Raw genomic sequence first — 23,168 nt, 5'->3', positions numbered from 1 at the left:
ACGCGAAACATAATAATACGCTTCAAATTTGGACATGACGACAATCAGAGGTTCAAGTGGGAGTTGGAAGATAATTAAATGCAGGGTAAGTAACGAACAGGAAATGGTGCAGTGAAGCGATCTGATTGGTCAAAATCGGCCTCATCAAAACCTCAACTCTTTTATTTCTTAATTTACACTCTGTTGAATTTGAGAGCTTGAAAATATATGTGCTGAATTTTTTTTGTTTGAATTTAAAACTGTGAAAATGTACACTTAAAATTTCAGCAGCTAAAATTCAGAATAAGGTGAGGTAAGTGAGGAAATTTTTAGCACTGAAAACTCAAAATCTGATGGAACAAATGATCTTCCATAACAGAGAAGTGGTTGGATTTGTCATGTCTGTAATTTGTACTCCACACACAAACGCACGCACACACACACACACACACACACGCACACACACACAAAGAAGAAGCAGAGAAGTGGTTGTATTTGTCATGTCTGTATTTTGTCTCATTTTCACAAAACATTTACAGGGGAAGGAAAAGCCTTTCAAGAGAACCTGAGGTATTTTGCGTCAAGCAGCCAAAGGTATCAGGGTTTACTTTAAAAACTCGTCAAACTCATCAGTGTTCTTAGATGCGCTGCTATTTACAATAATAATAATAATAATAGTCATAATAATAATAATATAATAATAATAATAATAACCACAGTTTTAGCAAGTGGGACAGTCTGCGTCTGCATTAACATGTATAAAAAATAGGACAGGTTGCTTGAGCCTCATGCCATTTATTTAGACAAAAAAGTCAACACTGGAATCAGATTTTTATCATAGCTGCAATAGCAGGAGGTCAAAGGTCAGACAGAGAAGCTAATCAGGGCTAAAAGCAAGAAAATACACATGACACGTTATAAATAAATAATCTCGCACCAGGAGAGTCTTCCATTTGGGCTTCATTTTCAATAGTGTTTTATCAAAGCTTTGGGAAATCAAAATGAATACAGATAGGCCTGTCATGATAATTTCAAGTGCGAAATAGAGATGATAATATAGAAACTGAACCATAAAGTAGAATTATCTGCCGAAATGTACAATATTGTGTAGTTTTAGTTCCGAATTCAAACTTCTACAGCTCAAATCTTCTCATATTGCTGAAAAAAAACCCAAAAATTCCCACTTGTACAAAGAAAAAAGTACTCAAGATAAATAAATCGTCAGCATTTTCTGGGGGTGTGACGCTATCTGGAAGCACTACTCCGTCTAAAGTTCTGACACTCAAGACTTTGGACTGTACTCTGAGTTTCAGAGTTTTGTTTGGACACAATCTGAAGCGAAAAAGCTGATTTGATTCACCTAAATGTGTCGTTTAAAATCCATTTTCTTATCTCAAAACTGGCGCGTTGTGTCGCCATGGTGACCGCCGCACGTTCTGCCGATAGAAACGCACGACAGAACACCCCCGACGTGCCAATCGATGCCCAAAAACGCCTCTAGTAGTAGTATTTAGCGGCGGTAATTATCGTGACAGGCCCAAATACGAATCGAAATAGAAGAGGAGAGTGAAGGAGCTTTATGGACATGTATTGTGCTGCTGTACCCTGCACTGGGCTTGGCTCACTGAAAGATCCCCTGAGAATGAAAAGAAGGGCGTGTGTGGGGCCGAGTACATGTAGAAGTGCTTACAGTTGTATAGATTTGAGTGTGAGCCTGTCAGAAGCTTTGGTGGAAGCTTTGAATCTATGGCGAACAGGTGCTGGCTCTGTTCTGTGGCGACAGTCTGCACCGCTGGTTGCATATACCTGTTGTTATGCAAGCTTTAAAAATGGCAACTTGTGATTTAAAAATTGAGTAAATGAGCTCAGAGCGCGTATACAGTACAGCGACTCCGACTTTCTTTGCATACAATCAGAACAGTCTCTTCATTTAATGCGTGAGCCCAGCTGGGATACTTATTCACATGAAAAAAATGGTACTACTGGAGCCATTCTACCACCAAAACACTGACTATATTCTAGCTTCCACACTTGGCTTTTGTTAATAGTGATTGGACTTTGTCATAGAAAGCGGAAAAGTGCATTTCAAAGCCGTAATTCACTCTCCCGAAGAAGGAACAGCACATATTGCTTATTGGATGTGTGTACTTGTATCACTGTGTGTTCATAAATACCATACAGCAAATAATAATAATAATAATTCAACAAAAGAAAATGAAAATCCACAAAACATTATATTATTTCTCATTACCAGAATGAACCAATACAATAAATTAAACTATAACTGAACAAAAAGTCTATTAGGAGTCCATTAAAATTGCCATATATATTCATATTGTATATATATAGTATTTGTCGGTCTGTTGTCAGCCTTTTTGGTGCATGCTCAGTGGTGACCATAGGTGGAATGAGAGGGGGTAATGGGAGGGTCCGTCTCAAATCTTCTCATGGTTAACACTGATACGAGGGGTTTAAGTCTGTGCTTTAAGGGAGAACGTAGTCCGCTGTCAACAGTCTCAAAAAATCCTTCATTGTTTTGACGCTGTACCGTTGAGAGAGGATGTCCATGCTGATAGACTTGTGCTGTGGTGGTACACTTAGACTGTCATTGTGGATGTTACAGAGCTCACAGCGGGGGGGGGTTGGATGTAGCCGTGCGATAATGTTTTCAGGGTGAAGCTTTGAAAAGGAAAAACAGATCGGGTTCAGATCACAAGCTAAACACCCACATTACAGTAGACCACAGGCAAGCAGGTTCAGTCTGTCATAACAGGAAATCTCCATATAGTGAATTAGGGATGCAACACAACACTTGGCCTGTTTCAGTTCTTTTTTTCACCCATTTAATGATTCCGTACCTTCTGTTACCCCCGTTTCTCCATTTTTTCCCCCAGGTCTGCAATGCACCATCCCGTAGGCTCTGTCTGTAATCCTGGTGCAAATGCTAGTTCAGTTTTGTCACATAAGTCTTAACACTGACGATGAAGGGAGCACATCAAAGTCTGTTTCCCTTCTTTTTTGTCTTTGTGCATTCCTTCTAGGTCCATTGTTGCCCCACTGGGACGATCGAGCTCATGTCCATTATCTGTCAGGAGACCTCAATGATTTCCATGCTGCCCGAAAAACTCGACTGCTTTCCGATTTTGCCCAGTTCTTCCCTGGACCGCGTTTCGGAAATGCCATCCTCAAACTCCATCTGACAGCTGCGGCGTTTGAACTGTTTGTCCGACCCGGTGGTGTTGGCACCGTTAGACGTGATGTCCCGGTGGTCTCTCTGTGACTGCCCCGTTTGTCCTGTAGGGGGCTTCTCCCTTTGGGATTTATCACGTAACCGGGCTCCTTCACTGCACCCGAACGCCACATAGGCCGAACTGCTCCCTAACCTCAGTGTTGACTCCTCTGATGTCCCGTTCACTCCCAGGTCCATGTCTCCCCCCTCAACTGCCCCAAAGTGCCAGGGGGCGTCTGTGGTGGGGGTGACTGGAGTGACTGGAGTAGTGGCTTGGACAGTGTCTCTGTGTTTGGTCCACATGGCCCCAGACCCCACGTTGGGCAGAGAGGGCAGGGACAGTAAAAGTGACCCCTTCAGGCTCTCCTCCCCACAGGCGGTGTGGTTGTCCAGGGACAGGCTGAGGGTCTGGGGAGGGTGCTGTGGCTGTGAGTGAACTTTCCTTCGGGGCCTGGATCGATGGACTCCATCAGGACTCCCATGACCCAGCCCCCCAATGCTGCCCCCGCTGCCTGGAGAGGGGAACGGCGAGTCAGACGAGCTGGGGCTGTCCTGGACGGGAGACTGGGAGCAGACGCTGTTAGAACTGGGACTGTCCAGTTTGCACAGCTTAGGGACGTCCTCACAATGTGTGGGTGCCAAAGTGGGACAGTGCGGACTGCTGGGGGAGTACACAGATTTAATGTCCAGAGAAAAGGAGCGTTTGAGGCGGTTTGTGTCCATGATCCTCTCTGCAGAGAGGTGCAGGCCATTAAAGCCCTGCTGAAGTGTCGTGGGCGACGGGAGCTTCGGCTCTGAAGGAATCTGCGGCTCTGCCACAGATGAGTCATAACTGCTGTGTCCATTCATTTCCAAACATGTGCCGACCCCATTAACCTCCGAGTGCTGCTTACTGCTGCTCTCAGCATTCTCAGCATCGGAGTTTGAGGTCAGGGCCTGAAGAAGACGAAGCCCCTTCTCAAACTCCAGCAGCTGACCCAGGAAGTTAAAGTTGGGAGAGATGGACGGCCTTCTGTCCTTCACAAACCTGACAAGAAAAAAAAACAGTGTAAATTGGTTGGAAAACTCATGTGAGTCAAATCTGTGTTATCTAGATGGTATTGTAAAGCCTGTTGCCTTGGATTCTACAAATGTTTAGTTCTTCATGAATGGAGGGAGGATCGTAAAGTCGTCTAGCATTTCCTTTAAGAGAGGTTTGTCTTTCTACGAGCCCTGACATCTTAGCTCAGCTGGTGGTGAGTGGGAGGAGCATGTTTACCTGTAGGCATCGTCTGATGACAAGCCCATTGTCTTCATGATGTATGCAATGGCGATGGTCGCTGAACGTGAGATTCCTGCCAGGCAGTGCACAATGACTCTGCAGTTCGACACCTTGGCTTTGTCTGTGGGGAAAAGGGACAGGTAAGTCAGAGATCATATAGATCCTGACGGGATTCAAGTTTAGGGCAGAGTCTCTGGAGAATATCACACTTTAGTCTAAGCACGTGACATTTCCGGAGACAGGGTCACACAGCGGATGTGGTGTATCCATTGCCTTTGTTCCCCGGGTGGCACGTGGACATTTGTGTGGCATATTAAATGACCTTGCATTCTTCAAAATTTGTCTGGTGTAAACTTACCGATGAATTCATTGGTCTTCTCCAGCCAGGGAAGTAGTTTCTCACAGTAGTTATCATTGACTGGGATGCGCATAAAATGGCTCTCGCTGATGAAGTCTGGCTTGGGGCAGGTGTTACTAGCATTCAGTACGTAGGTGATACCATTCTGAGCCATAAGATCCTGTAGAAGAGAGATTTATAAAGAGGTGGTGTCATGTTTTGTTTCCCGGGCACAGAATAGATGATCTGATAATCTGACAGTGATGTATGGTTCAAAGGATGCGTTCAGTCACCTTGTTGAGGACGTCCTTCTGTGAGCCCAGGTACAGGTGTGGCAGGATGCGAGTGGGCCCCACATTGGCCACTGGCAGACAGGGCTGGGACAGGCTCATGGGCAGAGCAGTGGCAGGCTTCCCCTCACACAGACCCGGGAAACAAGAGGAGAATGCAGCAAATCCTCCTAAAACAACAAAAGACAAGAGAGAGTCGGTCAGTTTACATAAAGCACTCAAACATCACAGTGAAAAGATCAGACAAAGTGAACCCCAATCTTAATCTATGTTGTTTCTTCATCAAAAACATACCAGGATTTTTGTTTTGTTTCATTCACACGTGTTTAATGCACAATTTTGTTCTAGTTTAGTGTCATGGAAGAGCTCCACTGTGTTTTTAAACTCTATACACCTTCACTAGAATCATTTGGATGATTTCAGCTCTAGAACTGCCCATTTCTACTAAACAAAAGGTAAAAGGTAGTTGTTAAGTTGAAAACTACCACTTCAATTTAAGCGATGTAGACAGCCTAATAATACAGGGTATGTTTCCGAGGAGGTAACAACATTCTAACATGGCTTAAAGCGCACAAGAGTCCATTTTGTGTAATGTAGAACCTCAAAAAACAACATTTGCACCGCAGACAGACGCTGCATTGAGTCTCAAAGGTGAATCTGGGATACTGCGTCTGGGCCCCTCTAGTGCAGAAGAGTACGCCTCTGTGTGCGAGTGGGGTGAACTGCCGGGCGGCCAGGAATGCGCGCGCCTGTCCCTTTAAGAGGCAGGCGGCTCCACTTTCAGCATATATGTGTGTGTGAGCGCTCGGTTCTGTTTCCTGCATGAGCTCATGTCCTGTAGCGGAGCATTGCGTCAGGCCCGGGGAATGAGAGAGGCCACAGGTGCTGCTACAGAGGCCCACTGAACATCCCATTCACAATTCACACCCGCACAAAAGAACGCAAATGTTAGCTCTGTTTCAAATCAGCTCTTTTGCAGTTTCAGATTCACGATTATTGACACTTTGCAGCTTTACGTTGCAATCATTCAAGCTCCCCGAGAGTCTGAAGTTGCTCAAGTTAGACTTATCTGAGCTTGATTTTAACGCAATCTGACCAGAAAGAGCTGACTTTGTTGGAAATACAATAGATGAGATGATTTGTGGGGATTTGGGCCAGTTTTCCAGTCAGTCACGCTCACGTTTTTATCGAAAATCAAACACTTAAACAAGCATCAATCACAAGCTCCTAAAAATGTGCACTTTGAATCCATTTTGCGTTGTTTTTTTTGTGTCTTAAAACCGTTTTGTCTGTTTGCTAACGCGTGCATTGTGTCACCGCGCTCACGGCTGAACATTCCACTATAGAAATCCACGTAGAACACCCCCTGCAAACTATCAGCGGTGATTTACAGCGGTTATATAACAAAAAGGAGGGGGGGCGATCGTCAGGAGGAGGAGGAGGGGGCAGGCTATACTAAGCCCCACTTCCAACCTAAGTAGAAGTGAAATTTAGCGGAATGCCTCACGGAAACCCAAAGAGAGAGAGCGAGGGAGGCGATTACAGGGCCCTAATCTTGGTGGAGCCCTGCCTGACCCAATCTGGAACGCACCAGTGTAGAGCGAGTGAGAGTGAGACATGACATCAGCGCTCTAAAGTAGCACAGGGCAGCCAGAACTTTGCCTTCAGTTGTAACACACACCCAGCTGCGACGCTCATGTAGCAACAGTTGGCCAACGTACAATAAATGTACACGCCGCGTATGTGCGAACGGAGGTGACAGGTTGAGGTTGCAAAAGCAGGTCACGCACAGGCTCAATCGGAAACACTTAAAAGACGCACTGCAGGCTTTTTCTGGAGGAAAATCTGCTACCTGTTTTCCTCCACGTGATGTTATTGCGTCGCCTGGTATCCAACTAAACTTATCAACGTTTAGTCAAGCGCAGATGTTTATTATTTACGCACAGATCTTATCTGTAACCCCCTATTTGTCTGTTTCCATGGTGACGTTATTGCTTTGCCTGGAATGTTCCACAATTTGGGATTAAACTCATCCAGCTTAACTTGTTTATTCAAGTGCCGCTGTTTAGTATTTATCTCGAAAATTGCCTCTAAACACACTTGACCTGTAACCATGTTTTTGTCGCCATGGTGATGTTATTCCTTTGCCTAGAATGTTCCACAGTTTGGCTTTAAACTTGTCTAACTCCTGTTTATTCAAGTGCAATTGTGCATTATTTACCTTGGCCTAAATCGAATCTGTAACCACTAGTTTGTCTTCACGGAGTCACAAATTTAATGCGATACGTAATAACATCTCCATGGCGAAAAGTACGGTGTATCTGCTAGAAAAGTTACTTATTACAGCTTTAATTAGAAAGTGCAATCCCAGGTTTCTGAACACGGTGCTTTCCCTTTAAGCAATCCAGCTCTTGTGTTGTTCACTATTAATGGCAACCCGGCGAGCAGTGAGATCACCACGGTGAAAAGTAGAAGGTGTATTCTCCGCCAGTAAAGTTTCACATTGCGGCTTTAATTGGAGTTTTTGGAACACGCTGCTTTCCCTTTAAGAAACCCAGCTCTTGTGTTGTTCGCTATTAATGGCAACCGGCGAGGAGTGACATCAGTGTTCCTTGTGGGGGTAGAAATGGGGTGAAAGAGGAGATGGTTAGATAACTAAAGACCAATCCGATAACATGAAACGGGAGAGAGTTGCGCGAGCCAACATCTAACCTTTTGACTTCCATTGTGCCGAAACTAAAAATAAATTTGCGACGTGTACTTTGTGTGCCACCAGAGCCTCGTTCAGTGAGGCCGGAGGCAGTTCTTTGCATGGTAATTGATAAAACAGACAAAAAGGAGCTCTTTGAAGACTTCCTTGCGCCTTGTTCTTAAAGCTGCACTCTGTAACTTTTCGCTTGAGGGTCCGTCACGTTCTTGTTTCAGTGGAGATGTCGTTGAGCTGCCTAGAATGTCCCACAGCATGACTTTAAACAGCTCTACTTTGACGTTTATGCAGTAATATTTGGGTTTACTGCTCAAAAATGCCTTGAAAACAGGTATTCCAACAGTGAGCTGCGTCGCCTCTCCGCAGATCTGACCTCCAACTTGATCTAGTTTGGCTTCCATGGAGATAGAAAGTTGAAACAATCCAGTCAAAGCAACAACATCCAAACATCTAAAAGCATTTGACGGACCCTCCACCTTCAGAAGTTGCACAATGCACCTTTGGATTAACTGGAAACGCGAGATAATAAAAATAGTGCCCGTGGTCAATAGTTTGTGAGGAAGTTGAATGTTCCAGGGAATTTTTAAAACAACAGGAAAAAGCATCACGTCAGACAACAGTTATTTCCTTTTTGGTTGTGAGAACATTGTTGGAGAGTTGTTAGAAAGAGAAGACAGGACATTCCAGTGGAGGCAGTGGGAGAAAGTGCGATTGTTTGTGTGCACCGCGATTGAAAAGGAAGCTAAAAATACATATGTCCTTTGATATACTGAGAGAAAACATCGCTGCATTGTAAAGGGACTGTGAATTTTTTATTTTTTTTTTCTCGTTTTTTGTCTATTTTTTGCAAAGTCCAACTCATTAGATAAAAAAAAATGAATGCTGTCTTCTTTCAGAAATACAAAAAAATACAAGGCAATTAGTTTAAGCTGCACTGTGCAACTTTTCTTGGGAGGCCTGGAATGTTGCACAGTAAGGCATTAAGCTTCTCTATGTCCATGGAGCCAAGTAGGACAAGGTACAGATCAGTTCAGTGGAGAGGCGAGTCCGTTAACACAAGAATGCATGGTTTTACAAGGTATTTCTGAACAATAAAATGAAACAAAGGCTGAAGAAGCAAAGCGTAACATCTCCCTGAAGAAAAAATGTGGCGTACTTTCCACCAGAAATGTTACCCAGTGCACCTTTAATCATATTTGGAGCGTAACTGTTTTAAAATGAGAGCTTAAGAGAGTAATTTGTTACTGGTAGGCCATAAATTCTAGATAAGAGCCGCTTTAAGAGCCATTACGCTACGTTCCCATTACGTCAACGCAATTACACCTTTCTAATACCCAAGGCCAAACAGACGCGCTATCAGTGGTCGTTAATGTCATTGTCACCTCACGGTCTGGCGGCTCTCTGCTCGCCGTTGCCATGGAGACAGGGAAGGGCCGGTGACGGTGACGACAGCTGTCACACGGACCCACGGGCGGCGGGTCGAGAGGGCGCACAAAAGCACACACACATGCAGAGAGGGAGAGACGTGCCCTCACTTCCTCCGCCCGTAAAAATGACACATGTGTGCGCCCATCGCGATCTGCATACGGTACAGTCACCCTGAGGTCACCCAAAATACCCAGTGACACACCGAGCTACAGCTGTGCATGACTTCACAAAGACAACTGGGAGATGAGTTCACCTGATTGGAACAAAGGCACGCTTCAAAACTTTCCCAATTACAATAGTCTTACATCATTTCGGATTTGCAGCTTTGTTTAAAACATTACAAATGACAGAAAATGTATTTTTGTATGCGCTTTAAGCTGTGTTGTAATGTTAGTGCATCAAAAAAATACCTGGAGTTGTGTTTTGTTTCAGATTATTAAACTGTCTGCATCTCCAAAACTCCAAAACACCTTCTATTGTTCATTAAAGATTGGAAATTCCAGGTCTAAAATTATCCAAATGATTCTAGTAAAGGTGTTTGGAAGTTTGTAAGAAGAAATTTGCCTAAATATGCAAGATTGGTGAAACAAAACACAATTCAAAGTATGTTTTTGATGAGAAAAAACATTATAACAAAGATCAGAAAACAGTGTAATATGAGGGCTTTAAAAAGTCTGCAGAAAAGTGAATCCAGCCGGACTTTTGCCTACTGCACAGGGAACAGAGTCAACCAGCAAAAACCTGCCAAACCTCCCATATTTCTACAATGCCGTCATATTTCTCGTACTTTTGGAAAATATACTTGCGCAGGATGTGAGTAAGCCAATTCTAAACACACTGAAATGAGGAAAAGGAAAAAGCAGGAGTAGCCAAACACAGAGCCGGGAAAGAGGGCACTGTGTCGCCCCCGGCAACGCTGTGTCTGTGACCGATGACTTCTAGTTTCCTCGCTTCATCACTTATGCAAGCTCCAACTGTTGATTTTTCCTACTTGTTCCTGTCAAAACCATACGGCCCACTTCTACCATATGATTAACGCTGCATTTAGACAAACCAAAATCCAAAAATAGAAAAATAAATGTGGATATTTTTTGCAAGAATCCATGGTTTAGCTTTAAAAGTCCTGTATTACGCAAAAAAATTGATTGAATTGAGATTTTTGCCATGTTATAATGTTGTTATCTCATCAAATACATGCCCAGAGTTGTGTTTCATTTACACATGTTTGAGTAATTCTGGTTTATCACGCTGTCTGTATCTCTGTTCCACCTTGTGATGTCACCAAGAGGTAGTTTCCGAGTTAATAACTACCTTTTATCTTTTGCTCAGTAGAGATTGGAAATTCCAGCGCTGGATTATCCAAATGATTCTAGTGAAGGTGTATGGACTTTAAACAAATAGTGGAGCACTTCCTGACGTCACGAGAGCATTTTTTGTTTGAGATACGGACCTAAATATGCAGGTTTTGTGTGGTTTTGCATGCATGAAATAAAACAAAACTCTAGGTATTTGCAGAGGCGGTGCTACCATTAGGCAAAAGTGGGCGGTTGCTGAGGGCCCCCGAACCTGGAGGGGCCCCCAACCAACAGCCAAGACCTCAGAGTAATTTGATTTTCTCTCAATATGACATTAAATGAGAGTTGTTTGCGTATAATACTTACTTATAATATGCTTATAATATTAACTAAACAAGAAAACGCAATCAAAATAGTATCTGACTGTCAAATCTATTTTAACTTGACCCTGATTCTGACATGATCACAGCATAATAACAATCATATGTAATGGATTTAAACAAAAATGTAATTGTACATCGCAAAAAAATAAGACTACTTTCAGCTTTTGTTATCTAATAGGCGACCAAACTAATAAGAGAAATTTCCAATCCACCTTAACTCAAATAAAGATGTGCGAGTCTTAAAGAAATACAAAAACAGTGCGTTAGAGTGAGGGCCCCATCCTCAAGTTCACCTAGGGCCCCCGAATTGCTCACTCCGCCACTGGGTATTTGTTTGGAATAAGGAAACAACATGATAACACGGAGCCAAAAATAGCGTAACATGGGCCGTTTAAGTTATATCCAAAAGTAGCTGCACTTGTTCGTCTATTGAGCGAGTTGGAAAACAGAAAAATAGACGTAGGTGGAAGCACTGATATTGTCTGCTTGAATCCAACACCTGCTGCCTGTGCTGTTGTTAATGGGCGCAGAGCTGTTACATCACCGCTGTTAGGACCATTGACTGGCTCATCAATACGCGCTCCCCCCTCCCTCCTCTCCACTCTCCCTCCTCCTCTCCCTCCTCCCTCTGCTCTTGTGTTGCTTTCAGTTGGCCTCTTTAACTCGTCCCTTAATGGAGAGGGGGCACGCACTGCTGGGGTGCATTGATCTAGCCTGAATGACTTTCGTATCGTGGGAGACATGACGCCATCCTCCGTGCCCCCTCCAGCTGTCCCGAAAACCACACAGGAGCCATTAGCATTTCAATACGGACCCCCCCCCCCCATGACATGACATCATTGCACACATGTCCCACTCTAGCTCCACAAAGAGGGCGCTGCGAGAGCCAGGAGCGGGTGCAAGGGGGCAAGGGGGGGGGCCTGTCAGAAATGCCTTTATTCAGAGCTATAGATGAGTGAAGAGGGTGAAGTCATAGTTTTGCGGTAGGTGTTAATGCTGCGCCATCACCTCACCGTCTCTGGCTGATGATTAAACTCTTTATTGTTCCCCTATCTCACCGGACAGATAGCGGGACCGTGCGACTTTGATCAGAGCAGCTTGTTATTGCCGTACTGTATGCGGCCATGAGCGCTCCCGCAAGTCTATTCACAAGTCTATTTTCATACTCTGTCCTAAGTGTGAGCCTGCCTCAGAATAACCCATGAGGAACAATTCTATTTTGAACGCTGATGTTAATTGTGTTTCTTTCAATAGCGTTAAGAGCCCGGCAGCGTGCGGGTAAGCACACAGAAGCTCGTGTGAAGCTGGGCAGGTGTTAACGCCTCATATCTAATCTAACACATGTGGGGTTTTTGAGCAGTCTGCAAAGTGAAATAGTGCGCTTATTTTCTAGGCTCGAGTCTGTGTGCCAAATGGGCCAAGCTCGAGTCTGTTTACTACACAAAACCCTGATAATTAAAGCAATAACACGCAAATATTGTACGGAATAGTTTGTGCAATATCGTCTTATCTTACCAAATAATTCAAATTGTGAAATGGCATTTATTTTCTGTATTTAGTTTGTGTGCCAAATGGGTCAAGCTTAAGCCCTTTTCTTGCACAAAACCCTGATAATTAAACCAATAAAAAGCAAAAATTTTATAAAATATTTTGTGCAATATTGTGCAGTCTATTGATTATATAAGTCATGGTTTTTGTGCATTTATTTTTTTATTATTTTCTGTGCTCAGTTTGTGTGCCAAATGGGTCAAGCTTAAGCCCTTTTATTACACAAAACTCTGATAATTAAAGCAATAAAACACAAAAATTTTAAAGACTATTTTGTGCAATCTTTTGCAATCTATTGATTATATAACTTGTGTTTTTTAAGTTTTTATTTTTTATTATTTTCTGTATTCAGTCTGTGCCAAATGGGTCATGCTCAGGTCTTTAAATTAAACAAAACTCTCATAATGAATAAAACTAAAACAGATTTTTGCACTGTTTCTCCTTACAAACTCTTGTATATAGCTATTACTATTACTATATTATTTATTTTTACTTGCGTGTTTGTATAATTATGTTTTACTGACACTATCTCTTGCCATTTTTGCTACCAGATCTATTTTTGCTCTTTGTTATTACAATATATTGTGATGTTTGAGCTACTGTGTCCAAATAATTTCACTTTTGGATCAATAAAGTTAGAATATTTTGTGTTTTCCATTGATTATGTAAGTTATATTTCAGTTCCCAGCCCTTTAAAAGCCCTGACGCTATAGTTATGATGTAATATTTACTTTAAATGTGCATTTTCCACATGACTGTGTGAAAGGTGTGAAGTCAAACACCTGCAGAGCTCACTGTACTCGTATCAATAACACGGGGCTTTGTGCAGGGGAGCAGCTCAGCACGAGAGACAGCGCGCAACCAGAGAAGAAGAAAGAAGAAGGGAAGAAAGAAGAAGAAGTCTTTGTGACACTTTTACATGTGAATGACCGCAGGCTGCGCTCGGGAGGCTGTAGAGTCACACCACGGGTCAGAACTTTTCGGTTGGGGGGTCTGTCATCTGCTTGTTTCTATGGATACGTCTCGAAAATATGACATTAAACAGCTCTACTTTGCATTTATAAACAAATAGAGATGGTTTTATGGCTCAAAAATACCTAAAAGCATGCATTCTGACTGGGAGCGGGGTCGCCTTTCCACAGATCTGACCTGCAGCTTGACAACAGAAAGCTTTAATACGATATAAACAAAATTCCAGCCAAAGCAATAACATTTCAGCGAAGAAGCGCATCTGACGGACACTCCAAAGTAAAAGTTACACAATGCACGTTTAAAATCAGCGTTTCCTCCTCAGTGAATCTCGCCTTCATGATGTCATCCTCTAATCCCCCCGGCTTCTCGGCTCTCATATACACGCGAATAGTGGGAAAACCATTACGGCAGGGTTGGCTGGGTGTCTGTGATCTATTATTACAACCTGCTGTAGCAATAACATCAATGCAGAGCACGTCCAAATGGCTGTCTTCACTTCTAGCTTTCAATTGAAGCATGCCCGGACTAGAATACCTTAGCACCCCCTGCCTGCTGTTTCTTTGTGCTCATCTGCAAAGGTACAAAGCTCCAATGAAAGCGAAAATAACACAAGCTTATCAATAAATCTCTCAGTCAGAGACACGAAAAGCAGAAAAACTTGCAGTGTGTGTGTGTGTGTGTCATGGCATTGTCAATTATTTACATCAGCATTCATTGTGAGTTTTCAAACATGCCTTGTCTCGTGCGTCCAGGTGAATACAGACCTCGCAGCTCCCTCCCCTCCTTCATTCTCCGGACCCTGATTTTTAGTCTCATGTCAGTCTCCTGGAGCTCGGGCCAAAAGCAGTCCTCCGCTGGGGCAATTACCACATCCAGAGGCATCCCCCGATCACGCAGTCCCGCTCACAATAACACAAGCGCAGGCGGGGGGGAACTGTTCGCAAGCTCCTCTCCACCGGGACGGAGCTGTAGATGATCTGTAGCCTTCTGTTGGACGATGTCAACAAAAGGGCAACTGGGGCAAGAGTAAAAATCCCATACGGAGCATTCTGAAATCGTCCAGGGAAAGAACGGTGAAAGTCCCGAATGTCTGTAAACGCGTTCCTCGAAATGAAAAAGTCAAATATGGCTAAAATCCGTTGTGCGTTCAGTGACCACAAGCGCAGAGATTCAGCTCTGGAAGAAGGTGGTCACGGGAAAAGAGAGGTGGAAGAAAAAGCAAAAGACACCAGTGCATCCAGCTGTAGCGTGTGCGTGCGCTCGTCTGTCTCTGAGCGCGGTGTGTCTGCGTCCACAGTTAGAAGAGCACTATTGTTGCTACTCCTCTCTGGCCGCGTCTCATTCGCTCAGTCGGGCTCACACTCCTCCCTCTTCTGCCCCCTCCCTCGCTCCTCTGCACAGCTCCAGGGGTGAATGAGCTCACTGCCTCCGCCTCTTCCCTCCCTCTCTCTGGAGCCAGCTCTCCGTCATAGCTAATGTCTAAGGCATGTAACCAAATTCCTTACTCAGGCAGCAACTATGCGGCCACAGGGGCTCCGCTGGACAGAGCTCTATCAGGGCAGGGTTTAGCACAGACACATGCTCTTCCTCGCACTGAAAGGACACTTTGTTAAGAAGAGGCAAGAACATGGCCCTAACGCAACAGTTATCTTGGCCTGGTTCTGCTCAGTGTGACACAATAAGCATAAAGAAGGATTTCAATCTGATCTAACAACACTGGAAATACTTCGATTTTGCACAAATGTCAAGTAAAGTAAAGTATTCATTTGTGTTTTATATTGTTTTAGTTGAGAAATGAGCAGTGGAATGAGCTGTGCGTTTTAAAAGTTGTGCAATTCTGGAGCTGAAACACGTTTGACCCACTTATATTTCCTCTACACGTACTTGACTTAAAGGTGCACTGTGTAACTTTTAGACAGGTCCGTTGGTTGCCATGGAGATGTTAATGCTTTGGTTTAAACTGTCCACTGTTCAGCATTAAATCTGTCTTGCATTTATTCAACTACAAGCATTTTTTATTGCTCAAAAATATCTTAAAATACATCTAATCTTACTACAAATGGGGTCACCTCTCCACAAACCTAACCTGTAATTTGGCGTGCAAGTCTCCATGGAGATTCAAAAGTTTATGGCCATACTGTGGAACATTCTAGGCACCCTCCTTGTCTGCTACAACTTACTTGGTGCACGTTTAATGCTCTTAAGGTGAGGTAATACTTGTTTTTGTTCTGTTTTAGTCCAAATTACATTAGGTTCTGTGCACAGTTAAAGATCTAGAAAACATTTCATTTCAGAAATTGCATTAATTTCCGTAGAACAGCTTCAGCGCTGGCAGCCGTCGTGCGTTCGGGTAGACTGCTGGTACTTTACTATGGAATGAAAAACATGTGGGCCACAAGACCTGCTGGAAACAGAGCTGCACAGGACTCAGCACAACCTCTGGAACAGCAGCTTTTGTCTCCAAATCCCACTGAATAATGGAGCAAAAATACCCAATTAAAATGTGTCTTAGTAACTGGCTTAGTACAAATCTGCTGGTAGTCCCTCAATAAAAACCCCAGTGTTCCTTGACTGACTGTTGAATAGGCTTGTCACAAAAACAAAATTTTAAGTGATATATTGGTGAAAGAAATATAGATGATAAATAATAATAATATGTTTTACTTGAAGGCACATTTCTGGGCATTCAAGGACACCGTACAAACTACAATTAAGACGCGTAATTAAAAACAATCAAACGATACAGGACAGGTTCTAAAACATCAGGACTTTAATAGGGGTAAGCTAAAAGATAATACTGAAATGAAATTATGCCTCTGACATAGTGACCCTAAAGTACCGTATTTTTTAGACTTCTTTAATTTTCTCAAAAATCGACAGTGCGCCTTATGTATTAATAATTCTGGTTGTGGTTACTGACCTCAAACCAATTTTATGTGGTACACGGCACTCAAACATCACCACTTGATGGATTGTCAGAGCATTATGGCTATTATTATTATGGCTATTATATACTGTAGTCAGGAGCCTCATGGAGTCCGACAGAACACAAGGAGCGAGCTGTTTTTTTCAGCGCTTTTAGTCTATGCAAATGAGCCATGTGGTTTTAAGTTTCATTCCTGTAAAATGTAAACAAATGTGCGCAAAGCTGCATTAAACACATTATTACTCAATGTATAGTTGAGTCCTCCTCTTAGGAAATAAAAAACAAACTTAAATTATCCACCCACATTCACCAAGACAGGGAGGCAACACTGGGCGAATTACACCAAGATCTGCCAATGGATCGTGGACGCCTGGGCTAAGGGATCAGTCTCAAGTGTTGTCCGTTTGTTTTGCTTAATGTGCCTTATAATCCGGTGCACCTTATGTATGAAAACAGACAAGAGAATTCAGCATTACTGATATTGCGTCTTATAATCCGGTGCGCCTTATAGTCCGAAAAATACGGTACTACAATTATCTGCAATTAACTGCAGTAAATAAACAGCAGCATGACTCACTTAAGTCATTAGTTTGTATCTAAATTGAGTCATATAAGTTGTTTATTTAATCCTCTACAGCTCAGAAAGTTCCCAGGCAGTACTAAGAAAAAGTACCCATGATAAATACTGACTTGTTCCAGCTTTCATATACTGAACGATGAGTTGATGCTGTAATTTTCGCGACAATCCTTCTGTTGAAAATGATGGCACCGCTGTGGAACTTAAATTAGGTCAGTTGGGCGAGAGTTTGGTCATCTCCCACTCTCCCCAAAAATGGCGTACGCGCTTAGACAACATTCTGGCCATCTGCTTGACTGGCTGACCTCATCTCATCATTGCAAAGGCCTGCATGACCACACGGGGTGAAAACTGCATTACGTCACCCCGCTTTCAAGTGCAGGGTCAGCGAAAAAGGGGTGGGGTGAACTACGTGATGTGCTTTGTGAAAAACGCTGATTGTACTTCAAACAAGATGTCATGCCGTGAGCTAATGGACATACATCACTAGAACGAGCGTGTTTGGATTTGGTGCAGGTGCGTGTGACAAGTGTGACGGGGTTAAGATAGTGTCGTAGTACTGAGACGGGTCTTGTTCTCGAGACAGTTTTTTTATGGTCTTGGTCTCATCTTGGACTTGACCGCATTTGGGCTTGGCCTTGTCTCGGTCTTGAAGGCGCTTGGACTCGGTCTTGTCTCGGACTCGAGGTCTGACACTTGTTGAATGCGATCATATTTCATTACAGCTGGCAATTAACTTTTTACTGGGACATGTGGCTGAAGTTTGCCTAATAAAAGTGCACAAATGCATCTGTATTTGCCACGACGAGTGTTTGGTAAATGTGCAGAGGCTAAATCCCACTGCAAAACCAGTAAGAGAATGTAACTCCAGTTAAAAACAGGTTTCAAATTCCTATCCACTTTCTTTACTTTCTTCATAGTTTTGTGTAAAGTGTCAGTGAAAGTTCTCTTAAAGAAGACGTTCTCAAATTGTGGATGAGAGTCCAAAAAAAAGGGCACAGAGTGTTTCAGTGCAGCATATTTTATGCCTAAATGAACATTAATCAGATCAAATGGAGATAGATTTATAAAAACATTGATGTATATGTGCCAAAATAACTGTAAAATACAAATAAATGTAGAAAATGACAAACATGGTCTCAATTGGTCTCGTAGACTGACTCATCAGACGGTTTCACTTCATGGAAACCGTCTGACCTCGCAGCATTAGGATTCGTTCACTTGATGGCAGGTGGGTAGTTTTTTCATTTAACCAATCACTGCTATTTGGTTATGAGGTATGTAATGCGCCGCTAACAAGGCTAACTGGTATATTAGGTTTTTCCCAAATCCCGTAGGAAGAAGGGCAATAATGTCTTACCATTTATACAATTCAGCAAACATTCCGGCTTTAATCCTCGATCTCGGGAATCGTTGCCAACACAGAATGTCTGTCTTCATCTACATCCATCTCGTCCGCTTTGTTTACTGTTGTGCTGTACCACAAAAAGGGACTCAGACATGGCTTCACAGCTCTTCTCTGATTGGCGGGTGTGCGGTTTACAACTCCAGTGTATTCCGATTCCTAATCTAGTCACTGGAGAGAAATGAAAATGAGCTGAGGCACTAGGTGGCGCCAGTCTGACTTGTGGTCTTGGTCTTGTCTCAGTCTTGACCTTTAAAAGTCTTGGTCTTGTCTCTGTCTCGGGTCTCAGAGGTCGTGGTCTTGCCCTGGTCTCGGGACCGTGGTCTTGGTCTCGATTAGCGCGGTCTTGACTACAACGCTACATTACGGCACTTCAAACACGAACACGTCGCTCTGAATCCACATCGACATCACTTTGGCTCTTCTGGCAGTTTGGTTTGAAACTGTAAACCTAAGAATACGCAACTGTCCGACACCTGCCGAACCAAAGGGAGTCTAAGTCAACAACCACACCAAAGCCTGGAGTAAACAAGCCCGGGGTCTGGCCTTGTCCCTCCTCTGCTCCACACCAGTGTCCAGAATAGTAGGTGTGTTAATTAGAGGATTAAAGCCAGCATGCTAAAACTGACAGCGAGCTCACTTTATTGACTGCACAAGTGTTGCCCTGCTGTGACAGAAATAGGTGGGACGGTCACTCCGGGCACCCCCCTCTGTGCCCTCTCCGACATGGATTTAATTTACAACATGCTTTTAAGGTATGTTACCAGAGCAACCTGAGATTTACACACAAACACAATCCAAAACAAGGCAGGTGGATACGAGCAGGAGTGTTTCTAAAAGGTCAAAGGGCCTGAGTAATGGGACTAATGGACAACGAAACATGATTTATTGGAAAGCAGCTATGAACTTTAATATGTTTTTGCAAGTGTATCGACTTTGGTGTTTTTTTTTTAAAGGTAGTAAAGATAAGTATAGACCGGACATTTAGTAGAAACTGATAAAGTAGAAGTACTTGTTTTTATTTGGCCATTTTGCAGCACTACAAAATAAAATAAAACCTAGACTACAACCCCATGGATCATGTCCAAAAGGATTTAGGCTGAAGTAAAAAGTACTTATAAATCCAAACTCTATTAAACAATGACAGAATTCCAAGAAAGAAAAGCAGCGTATCAGGAGCAGGTTTGCATTTACAACTTCACTAATGACTTACTGTATATATAAGAGACAAAATATAAATTAAAACAAACTAAACTTAATGTACAATTCATTCATTCCAGAGCTCTATATCTTTCAAAACACAACGCTTTATTCTACATTTTATACTTTATACCAGAGTTGGGAACTTGCAAGTTGTGATTTGGACTTGAGTCAGACTTGAGTCACTATTTTTAGGATTTGAGATTTGATAAAATGGACAAAGACTTGGGAGTCGACTTGGACTTGAAGGTCACTGACTTGGGACTTGAGCCCTGTGACTTGAGAAGACTTGATGCTTCTCCTAAAAATATATGTGTTTTTAGAATATAACTTTCTCTTTTCAGTTGATAATATGCGATGATTAATTTTACAAAAACAAACTGGAACATGTCCCTCCCACTTCTCTGTTTGTTACTTTGGATGTAACTGAAGTACTGTGATACGGTATCCTCAAAAGTACTACAGTAATATACAGTATACTACAGTAAAACAGAGGGAACTACATAGGACATGACCCTTCCATTTCAGTGCAAACGGCATGACAACATTTTTTTTTATTAAGCACAGAAAAATTTAAAAATCTTAAAAATAGCATTTCAAGTATTTCTACAAGTATATTTATTTATTTATTATACAAGTTAATTTAAATTAATACATAAATTACAAAAATCTAAGATATTCTTTGGTTTAAAGACATGAAATGACTTGTAGCTCAAAGCAGACGACTTGGACTTGACTTATGGACCAGTGACTCGAGACTAGACTTGGATTTGCCTGTCTTTAACTTGGGACTTGACTCGGACTTGAGGTCAGAGACTTGAGACTTACTTTTGACTTGGTCCCACCTCTGGTTTATACTTTTTTATACTTTTTAAAATCATCACTCAGATTGTTTCATATAGTAACGTCTCTAACAGAAATACCATCACTTTTTTCTTAGTTCTTATCTTCATTTTTTTTAAGATGCCATTTTTTCTCCGGTTTATGGTCGTACAAACTAATAATAATGTTAATGAAGGCACAAAAGTTTATCGTTTATGATTGTACAAAACCAACCACAATGAGAATTTTAAAAAGTAAGGATTTTTTTTGTTTTCGTTTATGGTCGTACAAACTAATAAAAATGATAAAGAGCGATGATAAAGACGTTTAGAACAATCACAAGCTCAGTTATGATCATGTATACGCTTCATGTCATACCAACGGTGCTACAGTGAAAAAGCCCTTAACTACACTGTCCACGTTTGTGTCTTTATTTCCATTGACTGATATTCCAGACTTTAATATTTGATGTTTGTGCCTATGACATCAGCTCAGGTTTAACTTAATTAAGAGTCGGCGGTGCACGTCTTAATGCAGACTTACTTTATTTATAGTCCTATATTTAATGGCTCTCATCAGCGCGCTCCTCAACCGCCCATTGAGACGAGCAGTGACAGGACGGTCACTCGACACCTCGGATCGTCTGTCAGGATATCGCAGGAATGAGACACGTCATCGTCCGGATGGAGGAGGTTAAGGTGATGAAGACTGGAACTTCATCGGCTTTTAAGCAAGTTTAAGGGAGGCACTACAAACTGTGTGTGTGTGAGTGTGTGTGTGTTTGTGTGCAAGTGTGTGAATGTTTATGTATAGGTCTGTGAGTGTGAGCGTGTGTGTTTATGTGTGTGCATGTGTGTCATTGTGTGTGAGTGTTTGTGTATATATCTGTGTGTGTGTGTGTGTGCATGTGTTTATGTGTGTGTGTGCAAGTGTGTGAATGTTTGTGTATAGGTCTGTATGTGTATGTGTTTATGTGCGTGTGTGTCATTGTGTGTATTTATGTATATGTTTGAGTGTGTGTGGTGCATGTGTGTGTTTGTGTCATTGTCATTGGATGTGTGCGTGTCTGTGTGTATGTGCGTGTGTGTAAATGTTTGTGTATGTCTGTGTGTATGTGTGTTTGTTTGTGTGTGTGTGTGTACATTTCTGTGTGTGTGTGCATGTGTGTCACTGTGTGAGAGTGTTTGTGTGTGTTTTTACATAATCCCTGCATGTCTGTTTGTGTGCATGTGTGTGTGAGTGTGCACATGTATATTTGTGTGTTTCTCTGTGTTTGTGTGTGCATATGTGTGAATGTTTGTGTATATGTCTGTGTGTGTGCTCATGTGTGTTTGTGTGCATGTGTGTGTGTCTGTGTGTCACTGTATGTGTTTATGTACATATCTGTGTGTGCGCGTGTGTGTGAAAGTTTGTGTATATGTCATTGTGTGTGTTTATGTATATGTTTGTGCGTGTGTGTGCGTTTGTGTTCATGTGTGTCTGTGTGTGTTTGTGCATGCATGTGTGTTTGTGTGCAAGTGTGTCATTGTGTGTCAGTGTTTTTGTGTGTTTTTACATATGTCTGTGTGTGTATTTGTGTGCGTATGTGTATGTGCCATTGGGTGTTTCAGTGTGTGTGCACGTGTATATTTATGTATTTCTCCGTGCTTGTGTGAATATATGTGTTTGTACGTAAATATATTTGTGTATTTCTCTGTGCTTGGTGCATATGTGTATTTGTGCGAGTGCATATTTGTGTATTTCTCAGTGTTTGTGTGCATAAATGTGTGTTTGTACGTAAATATATTTGTGTATCTCTCTGTGCTTGGTGCATATATGTGTTTGTACGTGCGTATATTTGTGTGTTTTTCTGTGCTTATGTGCATATGTGTGTTTCTATGCTCATATATTTGTGTATTTCTCCGTGCTTGGTGCATATATGTGTCTGTGTGCTCGTATATTTGTCTATTTTCCGCGCTTGTGTGCATATATGTGTTTGTGCGCTCATATATTTGTGTATCTCTCCGTGCTTGGTGCGTAAAAGTACACAGACAATGAGCAGATCAAGGTGCATGAAGACTCCGGTGAGATGATGAAGTCCAGCACCTGGCCTAATATGCCTTGATATAAACATGTGGACCTGTGAGTGTTGATAAAGCCGGTTGTCAGGGGATCAGTAACATGGCTGCTCTGGGGGTGATGTAATGCCTACAGGAGAACACAGCTGACATGCCTGGGGGGTGAGGTAGTCGCTAAGGGAGAGAGGGGAGGATGATGTGAGGGGCTAGATTAGATCAGTGGGGAGGGGGTCTCAAATCAGCGGGGACAGGGGGAGCTCAGATGGTGTGGTCATCTCCCGAGGGGACATTAGAGAGCAGGATATATGTATTATACATGCGAATCCAAAAGGCCAGTATCAAAAAAACACATGGCTTTGTTTATTTAACTGCACAAATGTAATCAACGGGAATCCTCAAGGAGTACAAGAATCCAAAGGTTATTTTTAAATGATGGAAAACGGTCAGAGGTGAGCGAAAAAATACAGCGAAGACAGATGAAGATGTATTTTTGTGTATTTGGGAGACAAAAGGCGTGTGGCGGAGTTGCGTCTTTATATTTGCAGACTTAAGGGGGGGTGCGCTCGTCTCAGCCATGCAGAAAACCCCAGCTTTCAAACAGCTCAACCCCCCCCAGGTCTCGAAACATGCGTCGAGATACACACCGAATTAAAACGCACGAAAATTACGAGGGGTAAACTAATAAATCGCACCAAGGGGGGTTCAAGAACAGCCGGGCTCTCGAGAACCTGATGAAGTGCTTAAAAGTCTCA

The 23,168-nt window shown here is 42.6% G+C and overlaps 1 protein-coding gene across 6 annotated transcripts in view; it reads right to left on the bottom strand.

The window, feature by feature from the left end:
* Nucleotides 1-454: 454 nt before the first annotated feature.
* dusp8a (dual specificity phosphatase 8a) overlaps nucleotides 455-23,168 on the bottom strand; it is an 89,219-nt gene continuing 66,505 nt past the window's right edge. For 4 of the 6 annotated variants that reach the window (XM_020931084.2, XM_055155302.1, XM_020931083.2 and 1 more), the window contains 4 exons: nucleotides 5,100-5,266; nucleotides 4,828-4,987; nucleotides 4,467-4,590; nucleotides 455-4,235 (listed from right to left, as the gene is read on the bottom strand). In XM_020931084.2, coding sequence (XP_020786743.1) covers nucleotides 3,068-4,235; nucleotides 4,467-4,590; nucleotides 4,828-4,987; nucleotides 5,100-5,266 — 1,619 coding nt within the window. In that variant the 3' untranslated portion in view covers nucleotides 455-3,067. Of the gene's footprint in view, nucleotides 4,236-4,466; nucleotides 4,591-4,827; nucleotides 4,988-5,099; nucleotides 5,267-14,163; nucleotides 14,724-23,168 lie in introns of those variants that run through there. The other 2 variants (XM_020931085.2, XM_020931086.2) reach the window with 2 other exon arrangements.

This window comes from Boleophthalmus pectinirostris, unplaced genomic scaffold (genome assembly GCF_026225935.1).
Source record: "Boleophthalmus pectinirostris isolate CB_2022bp ecotype Guang Dong unplaced genomic scaffold, ASM2622593v1 HiC_scaffold_2, whole genome shotgun sequence".
Taxonomy (NCBI): Eukaryota; Metazoa; Chordata; class Actinopteri; order Gobiiformes; family Gobiidae; genus Boleophthalmus; species Boleophthalmus pectinirostris.
Note: the sequence above shows the minus strand (reverse complement) of the source record. Positions and strands in the feature narration are given on the sequence as shown.